Raw genomic sequence first — 24,695 nt, forward strand, 5'->3', positions numbered from 1 at the left:
GGGAAATCCTTAGGAAAAGCTTCCCCCAAGGGCAGCCCTAAGCAGTACACCAGGGCCACTCTGAGTGCCCGAGCCAGGAGTTGGCTCAGGGCAAAAGGGTGGGGCTGGCTGTGTTGTGACATGCTGTGACACATGTGACATCACGGGGGACATGTCACAATGGGGGCAGCTCTAAAAGGCCCCAGCAGGTAACGCTGGCCATGCATTGCTTTGGCAAGCGGTGAGTGCACACGTGGCGGGGAGGCTGGGCTGGGAACAAGGGCTGGGGCAGAAATGCTGCACCTGGGGCTGGGTTCTCCTTCTGCATGCAGGGACAGCCCCCCATGGGAGAGCCTTGGGCGGGACACAGGGCAGCGGCTGCTGCTGCTGCTGCTGGGGCACTGAGACAGGCCTTGCTGCCTGCATGCTGTCTGTGGCCCTGTGCTTCCTGTGCCAGGATCCCTGAGGATCCTGTTCTCTATCCAGCAAGCAGCAGTTCCCTCCCTCCCCGCCCCACTCACAGACTTCTCTCCCTCCTCCTGCAGACCATGGATCCCATGGTATTCTTTTTCATGCTCTTGAAAAGCCTCATCCAGTACCCAGAGCCCGTGGCTGAGGGATTGGATGAGGAAACACGTCTGCGCATGGAAGTGCGTGCCAAACACCTGGAATGGGAGAGGCTTCAGCTGGAGCAGGAGGTGGAGCGGCATAGGCAGCAGCAGGTGCAGTTCTTGCTGCTCTTAGCTGTTGTTGTGGTCCTGGTCTACATCTTGGTCCTGTGGTTTATTGGGTGGAAAAGCAGCCTGAGGAGAGAGGAGGATGAAGAAGAAAACCGTGGTGCAAATGAAGAGGAAGCGGGCAATGTTGCTGCAAACGAAGAAGACGATGTTGGAAACGAAGCTGTCAATGAGGCTGAAATTGCAGCAAACAACGATGTTGCACTTGCAGTCCAAGTAGAAGATGATTTTGACGATCGCGTTGGACGAGTTATAATGCAGCGCATCCGGTGGCCTGTACAGGACCTGCAGAGAGGCTGTCAGTGGACAACTAACCTGATGGACAATTACGCGGTTTATTTTGGACACGTCTTGTCAAACAGTTTCTACCCAGTCCTGCAACGAGCCATCGGGGTGGGCAGTGCCTTTGAGGGCTGGAGTCCCCGTGAGGAGGACGTGGTGTACCGCGTGCTCATCCCCATGACTCCTCCCCGAGGCCACAGCTTCCACCTGGAGCTGGACAGTGCAGGGCAGAGGCCCGTGAGGAACTTCCGTGTCCGCGTGCAGCTGGAGTGCACCTGCAGGAGGGAGCAGCAGGCTGAGGACATGCTGTGCTTCCTGCACCACCCTGAGGAGGAGCTGAGGAGGAATCAGGGTCCCAGCCTCCTGCACACCCTGTGCACCGGCTCCTACCTGGACGTGCAGAAAACTGCCCGCTGGTTCTACCAACTGGTGAGAGCAATCTGGCCAGCTTTGCCTCAGTCACACAACTGGCACTTAGTGCTGCTGCCCTCCACGCGCTCCTGCCAATTCAAGGTGACCAACGGCAGGGAAAGCTTCAGGATTGAGATGCTCTTCGGGGTGCGGAGAGACGACTCAGCCGTCTTCGTCAGCAGCCAGACCAGAGAGGCCCACACAGCAAGCACAATCTGGCCCGAGTCTTATGCTGTGGCAGAGGCTGAATTCTTCAAGCACATTGCCAGGCAGGCCCCTCCTGACAGCTTGCACCTGAAATGCCTGCAGTTCTTCACCCGACTTCCGCTGGGCTTCAGCTTTTCCACCTACACCATGAAGACCATTGTCATGCACCTGCTCAATGTCATCCCCGTCTCATCGTGGCGCAGGAGAGACCTCCTAGAACGACTGCAGGATATCATCAAGAGCCTGCGCTTCTGTGTGCAAGCCAAACGCCTCAACCACTTCATTGTGGGGAACCCGACGCTCCCTCAGCACATCCGTGTACCTGCAGATGTTCAAACGTGTGGGTCGTACAATCTTCTCCTTCGCCTGGCGCAGCAGCCGGATGCCCACGCCCAGGCCATCCATGAGTACCAGGTTCTGAAAAGGTGGTACAAAAGAATCCTTCTTGCTGAAGATTGACCCAGTGAAGGGGAGGAGTCGTGGCTGTGAGCACAGAGCTGTGCTTGTGCTGTTCACAGCTGGCAGCAGAGAACCACCTTGCAGTCCAGATTTGGCTGAGAAGAGGTTGCGTGCAAAGGCTCTGGTGAAGGTCCCACTGGCTCTCCTGCCGCCTCAGCAGGTGGAGGGCCCTGGGTGCTTTTAGACTAGGTCTTTCTGTAATTTCATTTTCCAAAAAAAGCACCCAGACCGCATTCAGCCCTGCTTCCCACTACTCTCCCATGCCGGAAAAAGCACATGAAGAGAACACGTGCAGGGCTAAAGCCTCCAAAGCTGACCTGCAACATGCAGTCTTTCCTGGCCTTTGAAAAGGGGCAAAATCTAGAGCGTGGGAGAAGTGTGAATGTGGGACAGAGAAAGAGAAAAAAAATGGGGCAAAAAGGACCAAGAGAAAAAGCGGGGGCTGCTGGCCGAGGATCAGTCAACGGATGGAGTCTCTCTATGTTCCTGGAAGGGACGTCTTGACGTCAGCGTTGGAACAACGGCGTTGGAGCTGGCCGGAAATTTTGTATACGAAGGAATCCAGATTTTTATTTCATAGATATATAGTGTATTCCTATTATAGACTATAATATTTATAAATTATATATACCACTAAACTACCATAAACCAAAATGGTATACTTAGAGAAATAATATAAAATATATGAAATGTGTAGTTATGATGTCAGGATAAAAAGTAATTTTAAAGAGTTGAATATGTAATTATGTGTAAATACTAACAGTAGAGGGCATATTTAGGGTCACTATCTGTTATGACACATATTGTTGCTTTTAGTATGTTTATGTCTGGAAGGTGTTTTCCATAAAAGAGAGGTATTTATAACATAGATAAGATACATATGATATATACATGCTGTTAAAATTAGATTTGAATAGAACTGTGTAATATGTATTATACACCCCATGCCCGTATATATTACCCCATGGCTATAATATATTAGAATATATTACGTTTCTCATACAATTTTTAGATACATATATAGCCATATCTACTGTCGCTATGTGTTGTGAACCATATATATGCCCTATAGTTAGCGCATTTAAGAGCGGTGAGCTGGAAAATTCTTTGCTCTTGTTTCAATAAAATGCAATTTTACAGGATCTTGCTGTAGCGCAAGACTTTATTGATCTCAGCAAGGCCTAGAGTAGTGGTAAATGTCACCCACTGTGAATCTGGGATCTTGAACAGACGCCTTGAACTCAACCAAACTGAGAGTGCTGAATTGGCTCTAAGCAGAAATTAAGCCAAGCCAAGCCAGCCCCTCAGATCACAGAATCCCAGAATGGCTTGGCTTGGAAGGGTCCTTAGAAATTGTCTTGTTCCAGCCCTGCTGCCAAGGGCAGGGACACCTTCCGCCAGGCCAGGCTGCCACAAGGCGCATCCAAGCTGGCCTGGAAGACGGCCAGGGATGGGGCAGCCACAGCTCCTGTGGGCAGCGTGGGCCAGGCCTCAGCAGCCTCTGAGGCCAGAATTCCTCGCCCATCTCCAGCCTAAGGCTGTCCTGTGTCACTGGGAAGCCACTGGCCCTGGCGCTGTCCCTGCGGGCCCTTGCCAACAGCCCCCGTGCAGGTCTCTGCTGGCTCCCGGGCAGGGACTGAAAGGCCGCAGGAAGGCGCCCCTGGAGAAGGCCTTGGAGAGCGCTGGGGCCAGGAGTGCCGCCATGAGGGCAGCAAGCAGGGCCTGGGCTGTCGGTGCGTTTGGGAGGGCACAGGGCGGGCACTGAGGCCCTGCCAGCTGGAGCTGGGAGCTCTGCAGGGTGGCCGGCAGAGAGGCCTGGGCTCCCGCAGCTCTGCAGCCCTCACGGCTGAGGCAGCTGCCCGGGCACAGCCGGCTGGGGACACGCGGCCAGCCTGGGGCCAGCTGCAGGGGGAGCCGGCTCTGGGGCCAGCCCAGGCCGCAGCAGGGAGCAGCCCATGGGGCTGTGCCCGGCCAGGGAGCGGCTCTGTCCGGGGACAGGGCTCCGGGAGCAGGGCAGCAGGGCCGGCAGTGCCGGGCACAGACACAGGGGCACACATGGCTGCAGCCACAGTCAGGATCACGCAGGAGCCTTCTCACTCTCTGCAGCTCCCACACAGCAGGGTGGGGCTGGTGCAGGTCAGCCTCTGCTCCCAGGAACCAAGGGAGAGGACAAGAGGAAATGGCCTCACCTTCAGCCATGGGAGGCTTAGACTAAGTTTTAGGGAAAAATTTCTCCTGTGAAGGTGTTGTCAAGCACTGGCACTGGCTGCCCGAGGAATTGGTGCAATTGTCCTTGCTTGAGCCACTTCAGCAATGTGTGGCAGCGGCACTCGGGGACATGGTTGCGAGTTGAACTTGTCTGTGTTTGGTTTGTGCCCTGCGACTTGATAGCAGGACCAATGTGGAGTGGGACACAGCCCAGCTGCTGGCAGCTGTGAGCTGACTTACTCCGTACAGATGAGCCTTCCAGCATGGCGAGCACCAGTGCTGGCAGCCGAGCCACTGGCACCATGCCACCTTACACTGCTGCAGAAGACTTGAAGGCTCAGGCTGTGTCACAGGAGGGGGGTGGGTGGCTCTCCCAGCTCCTGAGCTCAAGGTGAGAGGAGAGAAAAGCTGTTACCCATCAGTGCCTTGAACTGAAACATGGTAACAGGGGAAAGAGATGTGCAAAGGCACAATTTTGAGTTCCATGTAGGCAGCACTGAGAATGGACCACTCCAATCCAGGTGTACGGCAATATGGCAAATGCCACACGTTTTTCCTGGGGGGGGAAAAAGCTTTAAATGAAACACAACAAAGACCCCAAACCCAGACAGTATTGTTTGAATATTTTGTGATTGATGGCTGAGAGAAGCAGCTGTGCAGTGCTGATTGTGCCTTCTCTGCATACTCATCATCTATGCTTGTCTCAGGGGTCTCCAAAGCCAGGTGATCATTTCTTCCTGCTCCAGCCTGTGCTGAGACCAAGCAGCCCTGGGGTGCCCAGGCCCGTTAGCAGGAGAGCTGGTGAAAGTCACTGCCAGGCACACGGCCTTCCCCTCCAAGGCTCCAGAGACACAAGGGCAGAAAGCTGGAGCCTAAGCTGCATTGCACTTGCACCTTGTTGGCCTTGTCTGTCCTCTGGCATCCCTCAGGCTGGGCGGTGTAAATCTGAGCTGCTTCCACAGGGAATTCAGGGTTTGCCCACACTGGGGCCTTGCTGAAGGCAAAGGCCACGCAAGGGCTCTCTCCCTTGTGCCGCCCGTGCCATGGAAGGCCCCAGAGCAAGAGGGCATTTCTTGGCTGCTGAGGCCCCTCTTGACACTCTGGACTTGCAGGTTAGAAAAAACCACATGGACATACGGGGACATTCCAGCATTGACTTTCACTCCTAACCTTTCCATTCTCTACAAGGAAAATTCTGATTTTTCCTTCTGCTCTGAAGGCCACGGATTCCCTTGGCTGATGTTTTTGGCACAAAGGTTCTCCTCCCATGGAAACCCTTCCGGGCAACCTGAAATTCTTCTGCCCACTGAGAACCCATTCTGTCCCACTGGAACACGGGAAGTGCCGTGCAAAAGCCCCACGTTTCTCTCCCCTGCCAGGAGCTGGTTTCACAGCTCAAATGCCGGACACGATACTGATGGCCCCAGAAGGGAGGTTGTAGCTTAGTGGGAGTCATTCTATCAGCCCAGGGAACAAACAGTATGAGCAGAGGAAAATGACCTCAAGTTGCGCTAGGGGAGGTTTCGATTGCATCTCTAGGAAATATTCCCTCAAGCAAAAGGTGCCAAGCTTGGGAACAGGCTGCCTAGGGAAATGGCTCGGAGTGACCACCCTCAGAGAGGTATAACAGTCTTGTTGATGTGGCATTTGGGGACCTGGCTGATTGGAGCAGTAGGCAGTGTTAACTTTGCAGCTGCACTGTGTGATCTTCAGGGACTTTTTCAACCGCGCTGACACCTAGATTTCAGTGCAGCTCAACCAGTGAGGAGTCAAAGCTTAGAGTCAATGATCCTCAAGGGTGCCTTCCAACAGGGATGTCTATGAGGTTGCCAGTAAAGGGCAGATGAAAAGAAGGACAAAAAGAGAGAACAATGGGAAATCCTTTGGAAAAGCTTCCCCCAAGGGCAGCCCTAAGCAGTACACCAGGGCCACTCTGAGTGCCCGAGCCAGGAGTTGGCTTGGGGCAAAAGGGTGGGGCTGGCTGTATTGTGACATGCTGTGACACATGTGACATCACGGGGGACATGTCATAATGGGGGCAGCTCTAAAAGGCCCCAGCAGGTAACGCTGGCCATGCATTGCTTTGGCAAGCGGTGAGTGCACACGTGGCGGGGAGGCTAGGCTGGGAACAAGGGCTGGGGCAGAAATGCTGCACCTGGGGCTGGGTTCTCCTTCTGCATGCAGGGACAGCCCCTCATGGGAGAGCCTTGGGCAGGCCACAGGGCAGCGGCTGCTGCTGCTGCTGGGGCACTGAGACAGGCCTTGCTGCCTGCATGCTGTCTGTGGCCCTGTGCTTCCTGTGCCAGGATCCCTGAGGGTCCTGTTCTCTATCCAGCAAGCAGCAGTTCCCTCCCTCCCCGCCCCACTCACAGACTTCTCTCCCTCCTCCTGCAGACCATGGATCCCATAGTGTTCTTTTTCATGCTCTTGAAAAGCCTCATCCAGTACCCAGAGCCCGTGGCTGAGGGATTGGATGAGGAAACACGTCTGCGCATGGAAGTGCGTGCCAAACACCTGGAACGGGAGAGGCTTCAGCTGGAGCAGGAGGTGGAGCGGCATAGGCAGCAGCAGGTGCAGTTCTTGCTGCTCTTAGCTGTTGTTGTGGTCCTGGTCTACATCTTGGTCCTGTGGTTTATTGGGTGGAAAAGCAGCCTGAGGAGAGAGGAGGATGAAGAAGAAAACCGTGGTGCAAATGAAGAGGAAGCGGGCAATGTTGCTGCAAATGAAGAAGACGATGTTGGAAACGAAGCTGTCAATGAGGCTGAAATTGCAGCAAACAACGATGTTGCACTTGCAGTCCAAGTAGAAGATGATTTTGACGATCGCGTTGGACGAGTTATAATGCAGCGCATCCGGTGGCCTGTACAGGACCTGCAGAGAGGCTGTCAGTGGACAACTAACCTGATGGACAATTACGCGGTTTATTTTGGACACGTCTTGTCAAACAGTTTCTACCCAGTCCTGCAACGAGCCATCGGGGTGGGCAGTGCCTTTGAGGGCTGGAGTCCCCGTGAGGAGGACGTGGTGTACCGCGTGCTCATCCCCATGACTCCTCCCCGAGGCCACAGCTTCCACCTGGAGCTGGACAGTGCAGGGCAGAGGCCCGTGAGGAACTTCCGTGTCCGCGTGCAGCTGGAGTGCACCTGCAGGAGGGAGCAGCAGGCTGAGGACATGCTGTGCTTCCTGCACCACCCTGAGGAGGAGCTGAGGAGGAATCAGGGTCCCAGCCTCCTGCACACCCTGTGCACCGGCTCCTACCTGGACGTGCAGAAAACTGCCCGCTGGTTCTACCAACTGGTGAGAGCAATCTGGCCAGCTTTGCCTCAGTCACACAACTGGCACTTAGTGCTGCTGCCCTCCACGCGCTCCTGCCAATTCAAGGTGACCAACGGCAGGGAAAGCTTCAGGATTGAGATGCTCTTCGGGGTGCGGAGAGACGACTCAGCCGTCTTCGTCAGCAGCCAGACCAGAGAGGCCCACACAGCAAGCACAATCTGGCCCGAGTCTTATGCTGTGGCAGAGGCTGAATTCTTCAAGCACATTGCCAGGCAGGCCCCTCCTGACAGCTTGCACCTGAAATGCCTGCAGTTCTTCACCCGACTTCCGCTGGGCTTCAGCTTTTCCACCTACACCATGAAGACCATTGTCATGCACCTGCTCAATGTCATCCCCGTCTCATCGTGGCGCAGGAGAGACCTCCTAGAACGACTGCAGGATATCATCAAGAGCCTGCGCTTCTGTGTGCAAGCCAAACGCCTCAACCACTTCATTGTGGGGAACCCGACGCTCCCTCAGCACATCCGTGTACCTGCAGATGTTCAAACGTGTGGGTCGTACAATCTTCTCCTTCGCCTGGCGCAGCAGCCGGATGCCCACGCCCAGGCCATCCATGAGTACCAGGTTCTGAAAAGGTGGTACAAAAGAATCCTTCTTGCTGAAGATTGACCCAGTGAAGGGGAGGAGTCGTGGCTGTGAGCACAGAGCTGTGCTTGTGCTGTTCACAGCTGGCAGCAGAGAACCACCTTGCAGTCCAGATTTGGCTGAGAAGAGGTTGCGTGCAAAGGCTCTGGTGAAGGTCCCACTGGCTCTCCTGCTGCCTCAGCAGGTGGAGGGCCCTGGGTGCTTTTAGACTAGGTCTTTCTGTAATTTCATTTTCCAAAAAAAGCACCCAGACCGCATTCAGCCCTGCTTACCACTACTCTCCCATGCCGGAAAAAGCACATGAAGAGAACACGTGCCGTACGTGCAGGGCTAAAGCCTCCAAAGCCGACCTGCAACATACAGTCTTTCCTGGCCATTGAAAAGGGGCAAAATCTAGAGCATGGGAGAAGTGTGAATGTGGGACAGAGAAAGAGAAAAAAAATGGGGCAAAAAGGACCAAGAGAAAAAGCGGGGGCTGCTGGCCGAGGATCAGTCAACGGATGGAGTCTCTCTATGTTCCTGGAAGGGACGTCTTGACGTCAGCGTTGGAACAACGGCGTTGGAGCTGGCCGGAAATTTTGTATACGAAGGAATCCAGATTTTTATTTCATAGATATATAGTGTATTCCTATTATAGACTATAATATTTATAAATTATATATACTACTAAACTACCATAAACCAAAACGATATACTTAGAGAAATAATATAAAATATATGAAATGTGTAGTTATGATGTAAGGATAAGAAGTAATTTTAAAGAGTTGAATATGTAATTATGTGTAAATACTAACAGTAGAGGGCATATTTAGGGTCACTATCTGTTATGACACATATTGTTGCTTTTAGTATGTTTATGTCTGGAAGGTGTTTTCCATAAAAGAGAGATATTTATAACATAGATAAGATACCTATGATATATACATGCTGTTAAAATTAGATTTGAATAGAACTGTGTCATATGTATTATACACCCTATGCCTGTATATATTACCCCATGGCTATAATATATTAGAATATATTACGTTTCTCATACAATTTTTTGATACGTATATAGCCATATCTACTGTCCCTATCTGTTGTGAACCATATATATGCCCTATAGTTAGCACATTTAAGAGCGGTAAGCTGGAAAATTCTTTGCTCTTGTTTCAATAAAATGCAATTTTCCAGGATCTGCTGTGTGCAAGACTTTATTGATCTCAGCAAGGCCTAGAGTAGTGGTAAATGTCACCCACTGTGAATCTGGGATCTTGAACAGGCGCCTTGAACTCAACCAAACTGAGAGTGCTGAATTGGCTCTAAGCAGAAATTAAGCCAAGCCAAGCCAGCCCCTCAGATCACAGAATCCCAGAATGGCTTGGCTTGGAAGGGTCCTTAGAAATTGTCTTGTTCCAGCCCTGCTGCCAAGGGCAGGGACACCTTCCGCCAGGCCAGGTTGCCACAAGGCGCATCCAAGCTGGCCTGGAAGACGGCCAGGGATGGGGCAGCCAGAGCTCCTGTGGGCAGCGTGGGCCAGGCCTCAGCAGCCTCTGAGGCCAGAATTCCTTGCCCATCTCCAGCCTAAGGCTGTCCTGTGTCACTGGGAAGCCACTGGCCCTGGCGCTGTCCCTGCGGGCCCTTGCCAACAGCCCCCGTGCAGGTCTCTGCTGGCTCCCGGGCAGGGACTGAAAGGCCGCAGGAAGGCGCCCCTGGAGAAGGCCTTGGAGAGCGCTGGGGCCAGGAGTGCCGCCATGAGGGCAGCAAGCGGGGCCTGGGCTGTCGGTGCGTGTGGGAGGGCACAGGGGGGGCACTGAGGCCCTGCCAGCTGGAGCTGGGCGCTCTGCAGGGCGGCTGGCAGAGAGGCCTGGGCTCCCGCAGCTCTGCAGCCCTCACGGCTGAGGCAGCTGCCCGGGCACAGCCGGCTGGGGACACGCGGCCAGCCCGGGGCCAGCTGCAGGGGGAGCCGGCTCTGGGGCCAGCCAAGGCCGCAGCAGGGAGCAGCCCATGGGGCTGTGCCCGGCCAGGGAGCGGCTCTGCCCGGGGACAGGGCTCCGGGAGCAGGGCAGCAGGGCCGGCAGTGCCGGGCACAGACACAGGGGCACACATGGCTGCAGCCACAGTCAGGATCACGCAGGAGCCTTCTCACTCTCTGCAGCTCCCACACAGCAGGGTGGGGCTGGTGCAGGTCAGCCTCTGCTCCCAGGAACCAAGGGAGAGGACAAGAGGAAATGGCCTCACCTTCAGCCATGGGAGGCTTAGACTAAGTTTTAGGGAAAAATTTCTCCTCTGAAAGTGTTGTCAAGCACTGGCACTGGCTGCCCGAGGAATTGGTGCAATTGTCCTTGCTTGAGCCACTTCAGCAATGTGTGGCAGCGGCACTCGGGGACATGGTTGCGAGTTGAACTTGTCTGTGTTTGGTTTGTGCCCTGCGACTTGATAGCAGGACCAATGTGGAGTGGGACACAGCCCAGCTGCTGGCAGCTGTGAGCTGACTTACTCCGTACAGATGAGCCTTCCAGCATGGCGAGCACCAGTGCTGGCAGCCGAGCCACTGGCACCATGCCACCTTACACTGCTGCAGAAGACTTGAAGGCTCAGGCTGTGTCACAGGAGGGGGGTGGGTGGCTCTCCCAGCTCCTGAGCTCAAGGTGAGAGGAGAGAAAAGCTGTTACCCATCAGTGCCTTGAACTGAAACATCGTAACAGGGGAAAGAGATGTGCAAAGGAACAATTTTGAGTTCCATGTAGGCAGCACTGAGAATGGACCACTCCAATCCAGGTGTACAATATGGCAAATGCCACACCTTTTCCTGGGGGGGAAAAAGCTTCAAACAAAACCTTACAAAGACCCAAAAATCAAAGAGTAATGTTTGAATATTTTTTGATTGATGGCTTAGAGAAGCAGCTGTGCAGTGCTGATTGTGCCTTCTCTGCATACTCATCATCATCTATGCTTGTCTCAGGGGTCTCCAAAGCCAGGTGATCATTTCTTCCTGCTCCAGCCTGTGCTGAGACCAAGCAGCCCTGGGGTGCCCAGGCCCGTTAGCAGGAGAGCTGGTGAAAGTCACTGCCAGGCACACGGCCTTCCCCTCCAAGGCTCCAGAGACACAAGGGCAGAAAGCTGGAGCCTAAGCTGCATTGCACTTGCCCCTTTGTTGGCCTTGTCTGTCCTCTGGCATCCCTCAGGCTGGGCGGTGTAAATCTGAGCTGCTTCCACAGGGAATTCAGGGTTTGCCCACACTGGGGCCTTGCTGAAGGCAAAGGCCACGCAAGGGCTCTCTCCCTTGTGCCGCCCGTGCCATGGAAGGCCCCAGAGCAAGAGGGCATTTCTTGGCTGCTGAGACCCCTCTTGACACTCTGGACTTGCAGGTTAGCAAAATCCACACGGACATACAGGGACATTCAGGCATTGACTTTCACTCCTAACCTTTCCATTCTCTACAAGGAAAATTCTGATTTTTCCTTCTGCTCGGAAGGCCACGGATTCCCTTGGCTGATGTTTTTGGCACAAAGGTTCTCCTCCCATGGAAACCCTTCCGGGCAACCTGAAATTCTTCTGCCCACTGAGAACCCATTCTGTCCCACTGGAACACGGGAAGTGCAGTGCAAAAGCCCCACGTTTCTCTCCCCTGCCAGGAGCTGGTTTCACAGCTCAAATGCCGGACACGATGCAGATGGCCCCAGAAGGGAGGTTGTAGCTTAGTGGGAGTCATTCTATCAGCCCAGGGAACAAACAATATGAGCAGAGGAAAATGACCTCACGTTGCGCTAGGGGAGGTTTCGATTGCATCTCTAGGAAATATTCCCTCAACCAAAAGGTGTCAAGCTTGGGAACAGGCTGCCTAGGGAAATGGCTCGGAGTGACCACCCTCAGAGAGGTATAACAGTCTTGTTGATGTGGCATTTGGGGACCTGGCTGATTGGAGCAGTAGGCAGTGTTAAGTTTGCAGCTGCACTGTGTGATCTTCAGGGACTTTTTCAACCGCGCTGACGCCTAGATTTCAGTGCAGCTCAACCAGTGAGGAGTCAAAGCTTAGAGTCAATGATCCTCAAGGGTGCCTTCCAACAGGGATGTCTATGAGGTTGCCAGTAAAGGGCAGATGAAAAGAAGGACAAAAAGAGAGAACAATGGGAAATCCTTAGGAAAAGCTTCCCCCAAGGGCAGCCCTAAGCAGTACACCAGGGCCACTCTGAGTGCCCGAGCCAGGAGTTGGCTCAGGGCAAAAGGGTGGGGCTGGCTGTGTTGTGACATGCTGTGACACATGTGACATCACGGGGGACATGTCACAATGGGGGCAGCTCTAAAAGGCCCCAGCAGGTAACGCTGGCCATGCATTGCTTTGGCAAGCGGTGAGTGCACACGTGGCGGGGAGGCTGGGCTGGGAACAAGGGCTGGGGCAGAAATGCTGCACCTGGGGCTGGGTTCTCCTTCTGCATGCAGGGACAGCCCCCCATGGGAGAGCCTTGGGCGGGACACAGGGCAGCGGCTGCTGCTGCTGCTGCTGGGGCACTGAGACAGGCCTTGCTGCCTGCATGCTGTCTGTGGCCCTGTGCTTCCTGTGCCAGGATCCCTGAGGATCCTGTTCTCTATCCAGCAAGCAGCAGTTCCCTCCCTCCCCGCCCCACTCACAGACTTCTCTCCCTCCTCCTGCAGACCATGGATCCCATGGTATTCTTTTTCATGCTCTTGAAAAGCCTCATCCAGTACCCAGAGCCCGTGGCTGAGGGATTGGATGAGGAAACACGTCTGCGCATGGAAGTGCGTGCCAAACACCTGGAATGGGAGAGGCTTCAGCTGGAGCAGGAGGTGGAGCGGCATAGGCAGCAGCAGGTGCAGTTCTTGCTGCTCTTAGCTGTTGTTGTGGTCCTGGTCTACATCTTGGTCCTGTGGTTTATTGGGTGGAAAAGCAGCCTGAGGAGAGAGGAGGATGAAGAAGAAAACCGTGGTGCAAATGAAGAGGAAGCGGGCAATGTTGCTGCAAACGAAGAAGACGATGTTGGAAACGAAGCTGTCAATGAGGCTGAAATTGCAGCAAACAACGATGTTGCACTTGCAGTCCAAGTAGAAGATGATTTTGACGATCGCGTTGGACGAGTTATAATGCAGCGCATCCGGTGGCCTGTACAGGACCTGCAGAGAGGCTGTCAGTGGACAACTAACCTGATGGACAATTACGCGGTTTATTTTGGACACGTCTTGTCAAACAGTTTCTACCCAGTCCTGCAACGAGCCATCGGGGTGGGCAGTGCCTTTGAGGGCTGGAGTCCCCGTGAGGAGGACGTGGTGTACCGCGTGCTCATCCCCATGACTCCTCCCCGAGGCCACAGCTTCCACCTGGAGCTGGACAGTGCAGGGCAGAGGCCCGTGAGGAACTTCCGTGTCCGCGTGCAGCTGGAGTGCACCTGCAGGAGGGAGCAGCAGGCTGAGGACATGCTGTGCTTCCTGCACCACCCTGAGGAGGAGCTGAGGAGGAATCAGGGTCCCAGCCTCCTGCACACCCTGTGCACCGGCTCCTACCTGGACGTGCAGAAAACTGCCCGCTGGTTCTACCAACTGGTGAGAGCAATCTGGCCAGCTTTGCCTCAGTCACACAACTGGCACTTAGTGCTGCTGCCCTCCACGCGCTCCTGCCAATTCAAGGTGACCAACGGCAGGGAAAGCTTCAGGATTGAGATGCTCTTCGGGGTGCGGAGAGACGACTCAGCCGTCTTCGTCAGCAGCCAGACCAGAGAGGCCCACACAGCAAGCACAATCTGGCCCGAGTCTTATGCTGTGGCAGAGGCTGAATTCTTCAAGCACATTGCCAGGCAGGCCCCTCCTGACAGCTTGCACCTGAAATGCCTGCAGTTCTTCACCCGACTTCCGCTGGGCTTCAGCTTTTCCACCTACACCATGAAGACCATTGTCATGCACCTGCTCAATGTCATCCCCGTCTCATCGTGGCGCAGGAGAGACCTCCTAGAACGACTGCAGGATATCATCAAGAGCCTGCGCTTCTGTGTGCAAGCCAAACGCCTCAACCACTTCATTGTGGGGAACCCGACGCTCCCTCAGCACATCCGTGTACCTGCAGATGTTCAAACGTGTGGGTCGTACAATCTTCTCCTTCGCCTGGCGCAGCAGCCGGATGCCCACGCCCAGGCCATCCATGAGTACCAGGTTCTGAAAAGGTGGTACAAAAGAATCCTTCTTGCTGAAGATTGACCCAGTGAAGGGGAGGAGTCGTGGCTGTGAGCACAGAGCTGTGCTTGTGCTGTTCACAGCTGGCAGCAGAGAACCACCTTGCAGTCCAGATTTGGCTGAGAAGAGGTTGCGTGCAAAGGCTCTGGTGAAGGTCCCACTGGCTCTCCTGCCGCCTCAGCAGGTGGAGGGCCCTGGGTGCTTTTAGACTAGGTCTTTCTGTAATTTCATTTTCCAAAAAAAGCACCCAGACCGCATTCAGCCCTGCTTCCCACTACTCTCCCATGCCGGAAAAAGCACATGAAGAGAACACGTGCAGGGCTAAAGCCTCCAAAGCTGACCTGCAACATGCAGTCTTTCCTGGCCTTTGAAAAGGGGCAAAATCTAGAGCGTGGGAGAAGTGTGAATGTGGGACAGAGAAAGAGAAAAAAAATGGGGCAAAAAGGACCAAGAGAAAAAGCGGGGGCTGCTGGCCGAGGATCAGTCAACGGATGGAGTCTCTCTATGTTCCTGGAAGGGACGTCTTGACGTCAGCGTTGGAACAACGGCGTTGGAGCTGGCCGGAAATTTTGTATACGAAGGAATCCAGATTTTTATTTCATAGATATATAGTGTATTCCTATTATAGACTATAATATTTATAAATTATATATACCACTAAACTACCATAAACCAAAATGGTATACTTAGAGAAATAATATAAAATATATGAAATGTGTAGTTATGATGTCAGGATAAAAAGTAATTTTAAAGAGTTGAATATGTAATTATGTGTAAATACTAACAGTAGAGGGCATATTTAGGGTCACTATCTGTTATGACACATATTGTTGCTTTTAGTATGTTTATGTCTGGAAGGTGTTTTCCATAAAAGAGAGGTATTTATAACATAGATAAGATACATATGATATATACATGCTGTTAAAATTAGATTTGAATAGAACTGTGTAATATGTATTATACACCCCATGCCCGTATATATTACCCCATGGCTATAATATATTAGAATATATTACGTTTCTCATACAATTTTTAGATACATATATAGCCATATCTACTGTCGCTATGTGTTGTGAACCATATATATGCCCTATAGTTAGCGCATTTAAGAGCGGTGAGCTGGAAAATTCTTTGCTCTTGTTTCAATAAAATGCAATTTTACAGGATCTTGCTGTAGCGCAAGACTTTATTGATCTCAGCAAGGCCTAGAGTAGTGGTAAATGTCACCCACTGTGAATCTGGGATCTTGAACAGACGCCTTGAACTCAACCAAACTGAGAGTGCTGAATTGGCTCTAAGCAGAAATTAAGCCAAGCCAAGCCAGCCCCTCAGATCACAGAATCCCAGAATGGCTTGGCTTGGAAGGGTCCTTAGAAATTGTCTTGTTCCAGCCCTGCTGCCAAGGGCAGGGACACCTTCCGCCAGGCCAGGCTGCCACAAGGCGCATCCAAGCTGGCCTGGAAGACGGCCAGGGATGGGGCAGCCACAGCTCCTGTGGGCAGCGTGGGCCAGGCCTCAGCAGCCTCTGAGGCCAGAATTCCTCGCCCATCTCCAGCCTAAGGCTGTCCTGTGTCACTGGGAAGCCACTGGCCCTGGCGCTGTCCCTGCGGGCCCTTGCCAACAGCCCCCGTGCAGGTCTCTGCTGGCTCCCGGGCAGGGACTGAAAGGCCGCAGGAAGGCGCCCCTGGAGAAGGCCTTGGAGAGCGCTGGGGCCAGGAGTGCCGCCATGAGGGCAGCAAGCAGGGCCTGGGCTGTCGGTGCGTTTGGGAGGGCACAGGGCGGGCACTGAGGCCCTGCCAGCTGGAGCTGGGAGCTCTGCAGGGTGGCCGGCAGAGAGGCCTGGGCTCCCGCAGCTCTGCAGCCCTCACGGCTGAGGCAGCTGCCCGGGCACAGCCGGCTGGGGACACGCGGCCAGCCTGGGGCCAGCTGCAGGGGGAGCCGGCTCTGGGGCCAGCCCAGGCCGCAGCAGGGAGCAGCCCATGGGGCTGTGCCCGGCCAGGGAGCGGCTCTGTCCGGGGACAGGGCTCCGGGAGCAGGGCAGCAGGGCCGGCAGTGCCGGGCACAGACACAGGGGCACACATGGCTGCAGCCACAGTCAGGATCACGCAGGAGCCTTCTCACTCTCTGCAGCTCCCACACAGCAGGGTGGGGCTGGTGCAGGTCAGCCTCTGCTCCCAGGAACCAAGGGAGAGGACAAGAGGAAATGGCCTCACCTTCAGCCATGGGAGGCTTAGACTAAGTTTTAGGGAAAAATTTCTCCTGTGAAGGTGTTGTCAAGCACTGGCACTGGCTGCCCGAGGAATTGGTGCAATTGTCCTTGCTTGAGCCACTTCAGCAATGTGTGGCAGCGGCACTCGGGGACATGGTTGCGAGTTGAACTTGTCTGTGTTTGGTTTGTGCCCTGCGACTTGATAGCAGGACCAATGTGGAGTGGGACACAGCCCAGCTGCTGGCAGCTGTGAGCTGACTTACTCCGTACAGATGAGCCTTCCAGCATGGCGAGCACCAGTGCTGGCAGCCGAGCCACTGGCACCATGCCACCTTACACTGCTGCAGAAGACTTGAAGGCTCAGGCTGTGTCACAGGAGGGGGGTGGGTGGCTCTCCCAGCTCCTGAGCTCAAGGTGAGAGGAGAGAAAAGCTGTTACCCATCAGTGCCTTGAACTGAAACATGGTAACAGGGGAAAGAGATGTGCAAAGGCACAATTTTGAGTTCCATGTAGGCAGCACTGAGAATGGACCACTCCAATCCAGGTGTACGGCAATATGGCAAATGCCACACGTTTTTCCTGGGGGGGGAAAAAGCTTTAAATGAAACACAACAAAGACCCCAAACCCAGACAGTATTGTTTGAATATTTTGTGATTGATGGCTGAGAGAAGCAGCTGTGCAGTGCTGATTGTGCCTTCTCTGCATACTCATCATCTATGCTTGTCTCAGGGGTCTCCAAAGCCAGGTGATCATTTCTTCCTGCTCCAGCCTGTGCTGAGACCAAGCAGCCCTGGGGTGCCCAGGCCCGTTAGCAGGAGAGCTGGTGAAAGTCACTGCCAGGCACACGGCCTTCCCCTCCAAGGCTCCAGAGACACAAGGGCAGAAAGCTGGAGCCTAAGCTGCATTGCACTTGCACCTTGTTGGCCTTGTCTGTCCTCTGGCATCCCTCAGGCTGGGCGGTGTAAATCTGAGCTGCTTCCACAGGGAATTCAGGGTTTGCCCACACTGGGGCCTTGCTGAAGGCAAAGGCCACGCAAGGGCTCTCTCCCTTGTGCCGCCCGTGCCATGGAAGGCCCCAGAGCAAGAGGGCATTTCTTGGCTGCTGAGGCCCCTCTTGACACTCTGGACTTGCAGGTTAGAAAAAACCACATGGACATACGGGGACATTCCAGCATTGACTTTCACTCCTAACCTTTCCATTCTCTACAAGGAAAATTCTGATTTTTCCTTCTGCTCTGAAGGCCACGGATTCCCTTGGCTGATGTTTTTGGCACAAAGGTTCTCCTCCCATGGAAACCCTTCCGGGCAACCTGAAATTCTTCTGCCCACTGAGAACCCATTCTGTCCCACTGGAACACGGGAAGTGCCGTGCAAAAGCCCCACGTTTCTCTCCCCTGCCAGGAGCTGGTTTCACAGCTCAAATGCCGGACACGATACTGATGGCCCCAGAAGGGAGGTTGTAGCTTAGTGGGAGTCATTCTATCAGCCCAGGGAACAAACAGTATGAGCAGAGGAAAATGACCTCAAGTTGCGCTAGGGGAGGTTTCGATTGCATCTCTAGGAAATATTCCCTCAAGCAAAAGGTGCCAAGCTTGGGAACAGGCTGCCTAGGGAAATGGCTCGGAGTGACCACCCTCAGAGAGGTATAACAGTCTTGTTGATGTGGCATTTGGGGACCTGGCTGATTGGAGCAGTAGGCAGTGTTAACTTTGCAGCTGCACTGTGTGATCTTCAGGGACTTTTTCAACCGCGCTGACACCTAGATTTCAGTGCAGCTCAACCAGTGAGGAGTCAAAGCTTAGAGTCAATGATCCTCAAGGGTGCCTTCCAACAGGGATGTCTATGAGGTTGCCAGTAAAGGGCAGATGAAAAGAAGGACAAAAAGAGAGAACAATGGGAAATCCTTTGGAAAAGCTTCCCCCAAGGGCAGCCCTAAGCAGTACACCAGGGCCACTCTGAGTGCCCGAGCCAGGAGTTGGCTTGGGGCAAAAGGGTGGGGCTGGCTGTATTGTGACATGCTGTGACACATGTGACATCACGGGGGACATGTCATAATGGGGGCAGCTCTAAAAGGCCCCAGCAGGTAACGCTGGCCATGCATTGCTTTGGCAAGCGGTGAGTGCACACGTGGCGGGGAGGCTAGGCTGGGAACAAGGGCTGGGGCAGAAATGCTGCACCTGGGGCTGGGTTCTCCTTCTGCATGCAGGGACAGCCCCTCATGGGAGAGCCTTGGGCAGGCCACAGGGCAGCGGCTGCTGCTGCTGCTGGGGCACTGAGACAGGCCTTGCTGCCTGCATGCTGTCTGTGGCCCTGTGCTTCCTGTGCCAGGATCCCTGAGGGTCCTGTTCTCTATCCAGCAAGCAGCAGTTCCCTCCCTCCCCGCCCCACTCACAGACTTCTCTCCCTCCTCCTGCAGACCATGGATCCCATAGTGTTCTTTTTCATGCTCTTGAAAAGCCTCATCCAGTACCCAGAGCCCGTGGCTGAGGGATTGGATGAGGAAACACGTCTGCGCATGGAAGTGCGTGCCAAACACCTGGAACGGGAGAGGCTTCAGCTGGAGCAGGAGGTGGAGCGGCATAGGCAGCAGCAGGTGCAGTTCTTGCTGCTCTTAGCTGTTGTTGTGGTCCTGGTCTACATCTTGGTCCTGTGGTTTATTGGGTGGAAAAGCAGCCTGAGGAGAGAGGAGGATGAAGAAGAAAACCGTGGTGCAAATGAAGAGGAAGCGGGCAATGTTGCTGCAAATGAAGAAGACGATGTTGGAAACGAAGCTGTCAATGAGGCTGAAATTGCAGCAAACAACGATGTTGCACTTGCAGTCCAAGTAGAAGATGATTTTGACGATCGCGTTGGACGAGTTATAATGCAGCGCATCCGGTGGCCTGTACAGGACCTGCAGAGAGGCTGTCAGTGGACAACTAACCTGATGGACAATTACGCGGTTTATTTTGGACACGTCTTGTCAAACAGTTTCTACCCAGTCCTGCAACGAGCCATCGGGGTGGGCAGTGCCTTTGAGGGCTGGAGTCCCCGTGAGGAGGACGTGGTGTACCGCGTGCTCATCCCCATGACTCCTCCCCGAGGCCACAGCTTCCACCTGGAGCTGGACAGTGCAGGGCAGAGGCCCGTGAGGAACTTCCGTGTCCGCGTGCAGCTGGAGTGCACCTGCAGGAGGGAGCAGCAGGCTGAGGACATGCTGTGCTTCCTGCACCACCCTGAGGAGGAGCTGAGGAGGAATCAGGGTCCCAGCCTCCTGCACACCCTGTGCACCGGCTCCTACCTGGACGTGCAGAAAACTGCCCGCTGGTTCTACCAACTGGTGAGAGCAATCTGGCCAGCTTTGCCTCAGTCACACAACTGGCACTTAGTGCTGCTGCCCTCCACGCGCTCCTGCCAATTCAAGGTGACCAACGGCAGGGAAAGCTTCAGGATTGAGATGCTCTTCGGGGTGCGGAGAGACGACTCAGCCGTCTTCGTCAGCAGCCAGACCAGAGAGGCCCACACAGCAAGCACAATCTGGCCCGAGTCTTATGCTGTGGCAGAGGCTGAATTCTTCAAGCACATTGCCAGGCAGGCCCCTCCTGACAGCTTGCACCTGAAATGCCTGCAGTTCTTCACCCGACTTCCGCTGGGCTTCAGCTTTTCCACCTACACCATGAAGACCATTGTCATGCACCTGCTCAATGTCATCCCCGTCTCATCGTGGCGCAGGAGAGACCTCCTAGAACGACTGCAGGATATCATCAAGAGCCTGCGCTTCTGTGTGCAAGCCAAACGCCTCAACCACTTCATTGTGGGGAACCCGACGCTCCCTCAGCACATCCGTGTACCTGCAGATGTTCAAACGTGTGGGTCGTACAATCTTCTCCTTCGCCTGGCGCAGCAGCCGGATGCCCACGCCCAGGCCATCCATGAGTACCAGGTTCTGAAAAGGTGGTACAAAAGAATCCTTCTTGCTGAAGATTGACCCAGTGAAGGGGAGGAGTCGTGGCTGTGAGCACAGAGCTGTGCTTGTGCTGTTCACAGCTGGCAGCAGAGAACCACCTTGCAGTCCAGATTTGGCTGAGAAGAGGTTGCGTGCAAAGGCTCTGGTGAAGGTCCCACTGGCTCTCCTGCTGCCTCAGCAGGTGGAGGGCCCTGGGTGCTTTTAGACTAGGTCTTTCTGTAATTTCATTTTCCAAAAAAAGCACCCAGACCGCATTCAGCCCTGCTTACCACTACTCTCCCATGCCGGAAAAAGCACATGAAGAGAACACGTGCCGTACGTGCAGGGCTAAAGCCTCCAAAGCCGACCTGCAACATACAGTCTTTCCTGGCCATTGAAAAGGGGCAAAATCTAGAGCATGGGAGAAGTGTGAATGTGGGACAGAGAAAGAGAAAAAAAATGGGGCAAAAAGGACCAAGAGAAAAAGCGGGGGCTGCTGGCCGAGGATCAGTCAACGGATGGAGTCTCTCTATGTTCCTGGAAGGGACGTCTTGACGTCAGCGTTGGAACAACGGCGTTGGAGCTGGCCGGAAATTTTGTATACGAAGGAATCCAGATTTTTATTTCATAGATATATAGTGTATTCCTATTATAGACTATAATATTTATAAATTATATATACTACTAAACTACCATAAACCAAAACGATATACTTAGAGAAATAATATAAAATATATGAAATGTGTAGTTATGATGTAAGGATAAGAAGTAATTTTAAAGAGTTGAATATGTAATTATGTGTAAATACTAACAGTAGAGGGCATATTTAGGGTCACTATCTGTTATGACACATATTGTTGCTTTTAGTATGTTTATGTCTGGAAGGTGTTTTCCATAAAAGAGAGATATTTATAACATAGATAAGATACCTATGATATATACATGCTGTTAAAATTAGATTTGAATAGAACTGTGTCATATGTATTATACACCCTATGCCTGTATATATTACCCCATGGCTATAATATATTAGAATATATTACGTTTCTCATACAATTTTTTGATACGTATATAGCCATATCTACTGTCCCTATCTGTTGTGAACCATATATATGCCCTATAGTTAGCACATTTAAGAGCGGTAAGCTGGAAAATTCTTTGCTCTTGTTTCAATAAAATGCAATTTTCCAGGATCTGCTGTGTGCAAGACTTTATTGATCTCAGCAAGGCCTAGAGTAGTGGTAAATGTCACCCACTGTGAATCTGGGATCTTGAACAGGCGCCTTGAACTCAACCAAACTGAGAGTGCTGAATTGGCTCTAAGCAGAAATTAAGCCAAGCCAAGCCAGCCCCTCAGATCACAGAATCCCAGAATGGCTTGGCTTGGAAGGGTCCTTAGAAATTGTCTTGTTCCAGCCCTGCTGCCAAGGGCAGGGACACCTTCCGCCAGGCCAGGTTGCCACAAGGCGCATCCAAGCTGGCCTGGAAGACGGCCAGGGATGGGGCAGCCAGAGCTCCTGTGGGCAGCGTGGGCCAGGCCTCAGCAGCCTCTGAGGCCAGAATTCCTTGCCCATCTCCAGCCTAAGGCTGTCCTGTGTCACTGGGAAGCCACTGGCCCTGGCGCTGTCCCTGCGGGCCCTTGCCAACAGCCCCCGTGCAGGTCTCTGCTGGCTCCCGGGCAGGGACTGAAAGGCCGCAGGAAGGCGCCCCTGGAGAAGGCCTTGGAGAGCGCTGGGGCCAGGAGTGCCGCCATGAGGGCAGCAAGCGGGGCCTGGGCTGTCGGTGCGTGTGGGAGGGCACAGGGGGGGCACTGAGGCCCTGCCAGCTGGAGCTGGGCGCTCTGCAGGGCGGCTGGCAGAGAGGCCTGGGCTCCCGCAGCTCTGCAGCCCTCACGGCTGAGGCAGCTGCCCGGGCACAGCCGGCTGGGGACACGCGGCCAGCCCGGGGCCAGCTGCAGGGGGAGCCGGCTCTGGGGCCAGCCAAGGCCGCAGCAGGGAGCAGCCCATGGGGCTGTGCCCGGCCAGGGAGCGGCTCTGCCCGGGGACAGGGCTCCGGGAGAAGGGCAGCAGGGCCGGCAGTGCCGGGCACAGACACAGGGGCACACATGGCTGCAGCCACAGTCAGGATCACGCAGGAGCCTTCTCACTCTCTGCAGCTCCCACACAGCAGGGTGGGGCTGGTGCAGGTCAGCCTCTGCTCCCAGGAACCAAGGGAGAGGACAAGAGGAAATGGCCTCACCTTCAGCCATGGGAGGCTTAGACTAAGTTTTAGGGAAAAATTTCTCCTCTGAAAGTGTTGTCAAGCACTGGCACTGGCTGCCCGAGGAATTGGTGCAATTGTCCTTGCTTGAGCCACTTCAGCAATGTGTGGCAGCGGCACTCGGGGACATGGTTGCGAGTTGAACTTGTCTGTGTTTGGTTTGTGCCCTGCGACTTGATAGCAGGACCAATGTGGAGTGGGACACAGCCCAGCTGCTGGCAGCTGTGAGCTGACTTACTCCGTACAGATGAGCCTTCCAGCATGGCGAGCACCAGTGCTGGCAGCCGAGCCACTGGCACCATGCCACCTTACACTGCTGCAGAAGACTTGAAGGCTCAGGCTGTGTCACAGGAGGGGGGTGGGTGGCTCTCCCAGCTCCTGAGCTCAAGGTGAGAGGAGAGAAAAGCTGTTACCCATCAGTGCCTTGAACTGAAACATCGTAACAGGGGAAAGAGATGTGCAAAGGAACAATTTTGAGTTCCATGTAGGCAGCACTGAGAATGGACCACTCCAATCCAGGTGTACAATATGGCAAATGCCACACCTTTTCCTGGGGGGGAAAAAGCTTCAAACAAAACCTTACAAAGACCCAAAAATCAAAGAGTAATGTTTGAATATTTTTTGATTGATGGCTTAGAGAAGCAGCTGTGCAGTGCTGATTGTGCCTTCTCTGCATACTCATCATCATCTATGCTTGTCTCAGGGGTCTCCAAAGCCAGGTGATCATTTCTTCCTGCTCCAGCCTGTGCTGAGACCAAGCAGCCCTGGGGTGCCCAGGCCCGTTAGCAGGAGAGCTGGTGAAAGTCACTGCCAGGCACACGGCCTTCCCCTCCAAGGCTCCAGAGACACAAGGGCAGAAAGCTGGAGCCTAAGCTGCATTGCACTTGCCCCTTTGTTGGCCTTGTCTGTCCTCTGGCATCCCTCAGGCTGGGCGGTGTAAATCTGAGCTGCTTCCACAGGGAATTCAGGGTTTGCCCACACTGGGGCCTTGCTGAAGGCAAAGGCCACGCAAGGGCTCTCTCCCTTGTGCCGCCCGTGCCATGGAAGGCCCCAGAGCAAGAGGGCATTTCTTGGCTGCTGAGACCCCTCTTGACACTCTGGACTTGCAGGTTAGCAAAATCCACACGGACATACAGGGACATTCAGGCATTGACTTTCACTCCTAACCTTTCCATTCTCTACAAGGAAAATTCTGATTTTTCCTTCTGCTCGGAAGGCCACGGATTCCCTTGGCTGATGTTTTTGGCACAAAGGTTCTCCTCCCATGGAAACCCTTCCGGGCAACCTGAAATTCTTCTGCCCACTGAGAACCCATTCTGTCCCACTGGAACACGGGAAGTGCAGTGCAAAAGCCCCACGTTTCTCTCCCCTGCCAGGAGCTGGTTTCACAGCTCAAATGCCGGACACGATGCAGATGGCCCCAGAAGGGAGGTTGTAGCTTAGTGGGAGTCATTCTATCAGCCCAGGGAACAAACAATATGAGCAGAGGAAAATGACCTCACGTTGCGCTAGGGGAGGTTTCGATTGCATCTCTAGGAAATATTCCCTCAACCAAAAGGTGTCAAGCTTGGGAACAGGCTGCCTAGGGAAATGGCTCGGAGTGACCACCCTCAGAGAGGTATAACAGTCTTGTTGATGTGGCATTTGGGGACCTGGCTGATTGGAGCAGTAGGCAGTGTTAAGTTTGCAGCTGCACTGTGTGATCTTCAGGGACTTTTTCAACCGCGCTGACGCCTAGATTTCAGTGCAGCTCAACCAGTGAGGAGTCAAAGCTTAGAGTCAATGATCCTCAAGGGTGCCTTCCAACAGGGATGTCTATGAGGTTGCCAGTAAAGGGCAGATGAAAAGAAGGACAAAAAGAGAGAACAATGGGAAATCCTTAGGAAAAGCTTCCCCCAAGGGCAGCCCTAAGCAGTACACCAGGGCCACTCTGAG

General features: G+C 53.9%; 4 protein-coding genes across 4 annotated transcripts; all 4 read left to right on the forward strand.

The window, feature by feature from the left end:
- The first annotated feature begins 623 nt into the window (after positions 1-623).
- On the forward strand, positions 624-2,075 carry LOC139589559 (inositol 1,4,5-trisphosphate receptor-interacting protein-like 1). Its single transcript, XM_071425997.1, has one exon. The coding sequence runs from the start codon at positions 624-626 to the stop codon at positions 2,073-2,075; it is 1,452 nt and encodes a 483-aa protein (XP_071282098.1).
- A 4,701-nt stretch (positions 2,076-6,776) lies between these two features.
- LOC139589560 (inositol 1,4,5-trisphosphate receptor-interacting protein-like 1) lies at positions 6,777-8,228 on the forward strand. The gene has a single exon (XM_071425999.1). The coding sequence runs from the start codon at positions 6,777-6,779 to the stop codon at positions 8,226-8,228; it is 1,452 nt and encodes a 483-aa protein (XP_071282100.1).
- A 4,710-nt stretch (positions 8,229-12,938) lies between these two features.
- Positions 12,939-14,390, forward strand: LOC139589561 (inositol 1,4,5-trisphosphate receptor-interacting protein-like 1). Its single transcript, XM_071426000.1, has one exon. The coding sequence runs from the start codon at positions 12,939-12,941 to the stop codon at positions 14,388-14,390; it is 1,452 nt and encodes a 483-aa protein (XP_071282101.1).
- Positions 14,391-19,091: 4,701 nt separating this feature from the next.
- On the forward strand, positions 19,092-20,543 carry LOC139589562 (inositol 1,4,5-trisphosphate receptor-interacting protein-like 1). Its single transcript, XM_071426001.1, has one exon. It carries the CDS (start codon positions 19,092-19,094, stop codon positions 20,541-20,543), a length of 1,452 nt encoding a protein of 483 aa, XP_071282102.1.
- Positions 20,544-24,695: the final 4,152 nt, after the last annotated feature.

Source organism: Agelaius tricolor, unplaced genomic scaffold (genome assembly GCF_023055355.1).
Source record: "Agelaius tricolor isolate 1412-34295 unplaced genomic scaffold, bAgeTri1.0.p SCAF_5, whole genome shotgun sequence".
NCBI classification, from domain to species: Eukaryota; Metazoa; Chordata; class Aves; order Passeriformes; family Icteridae; genus Agelaius; species Agelaius tricolor.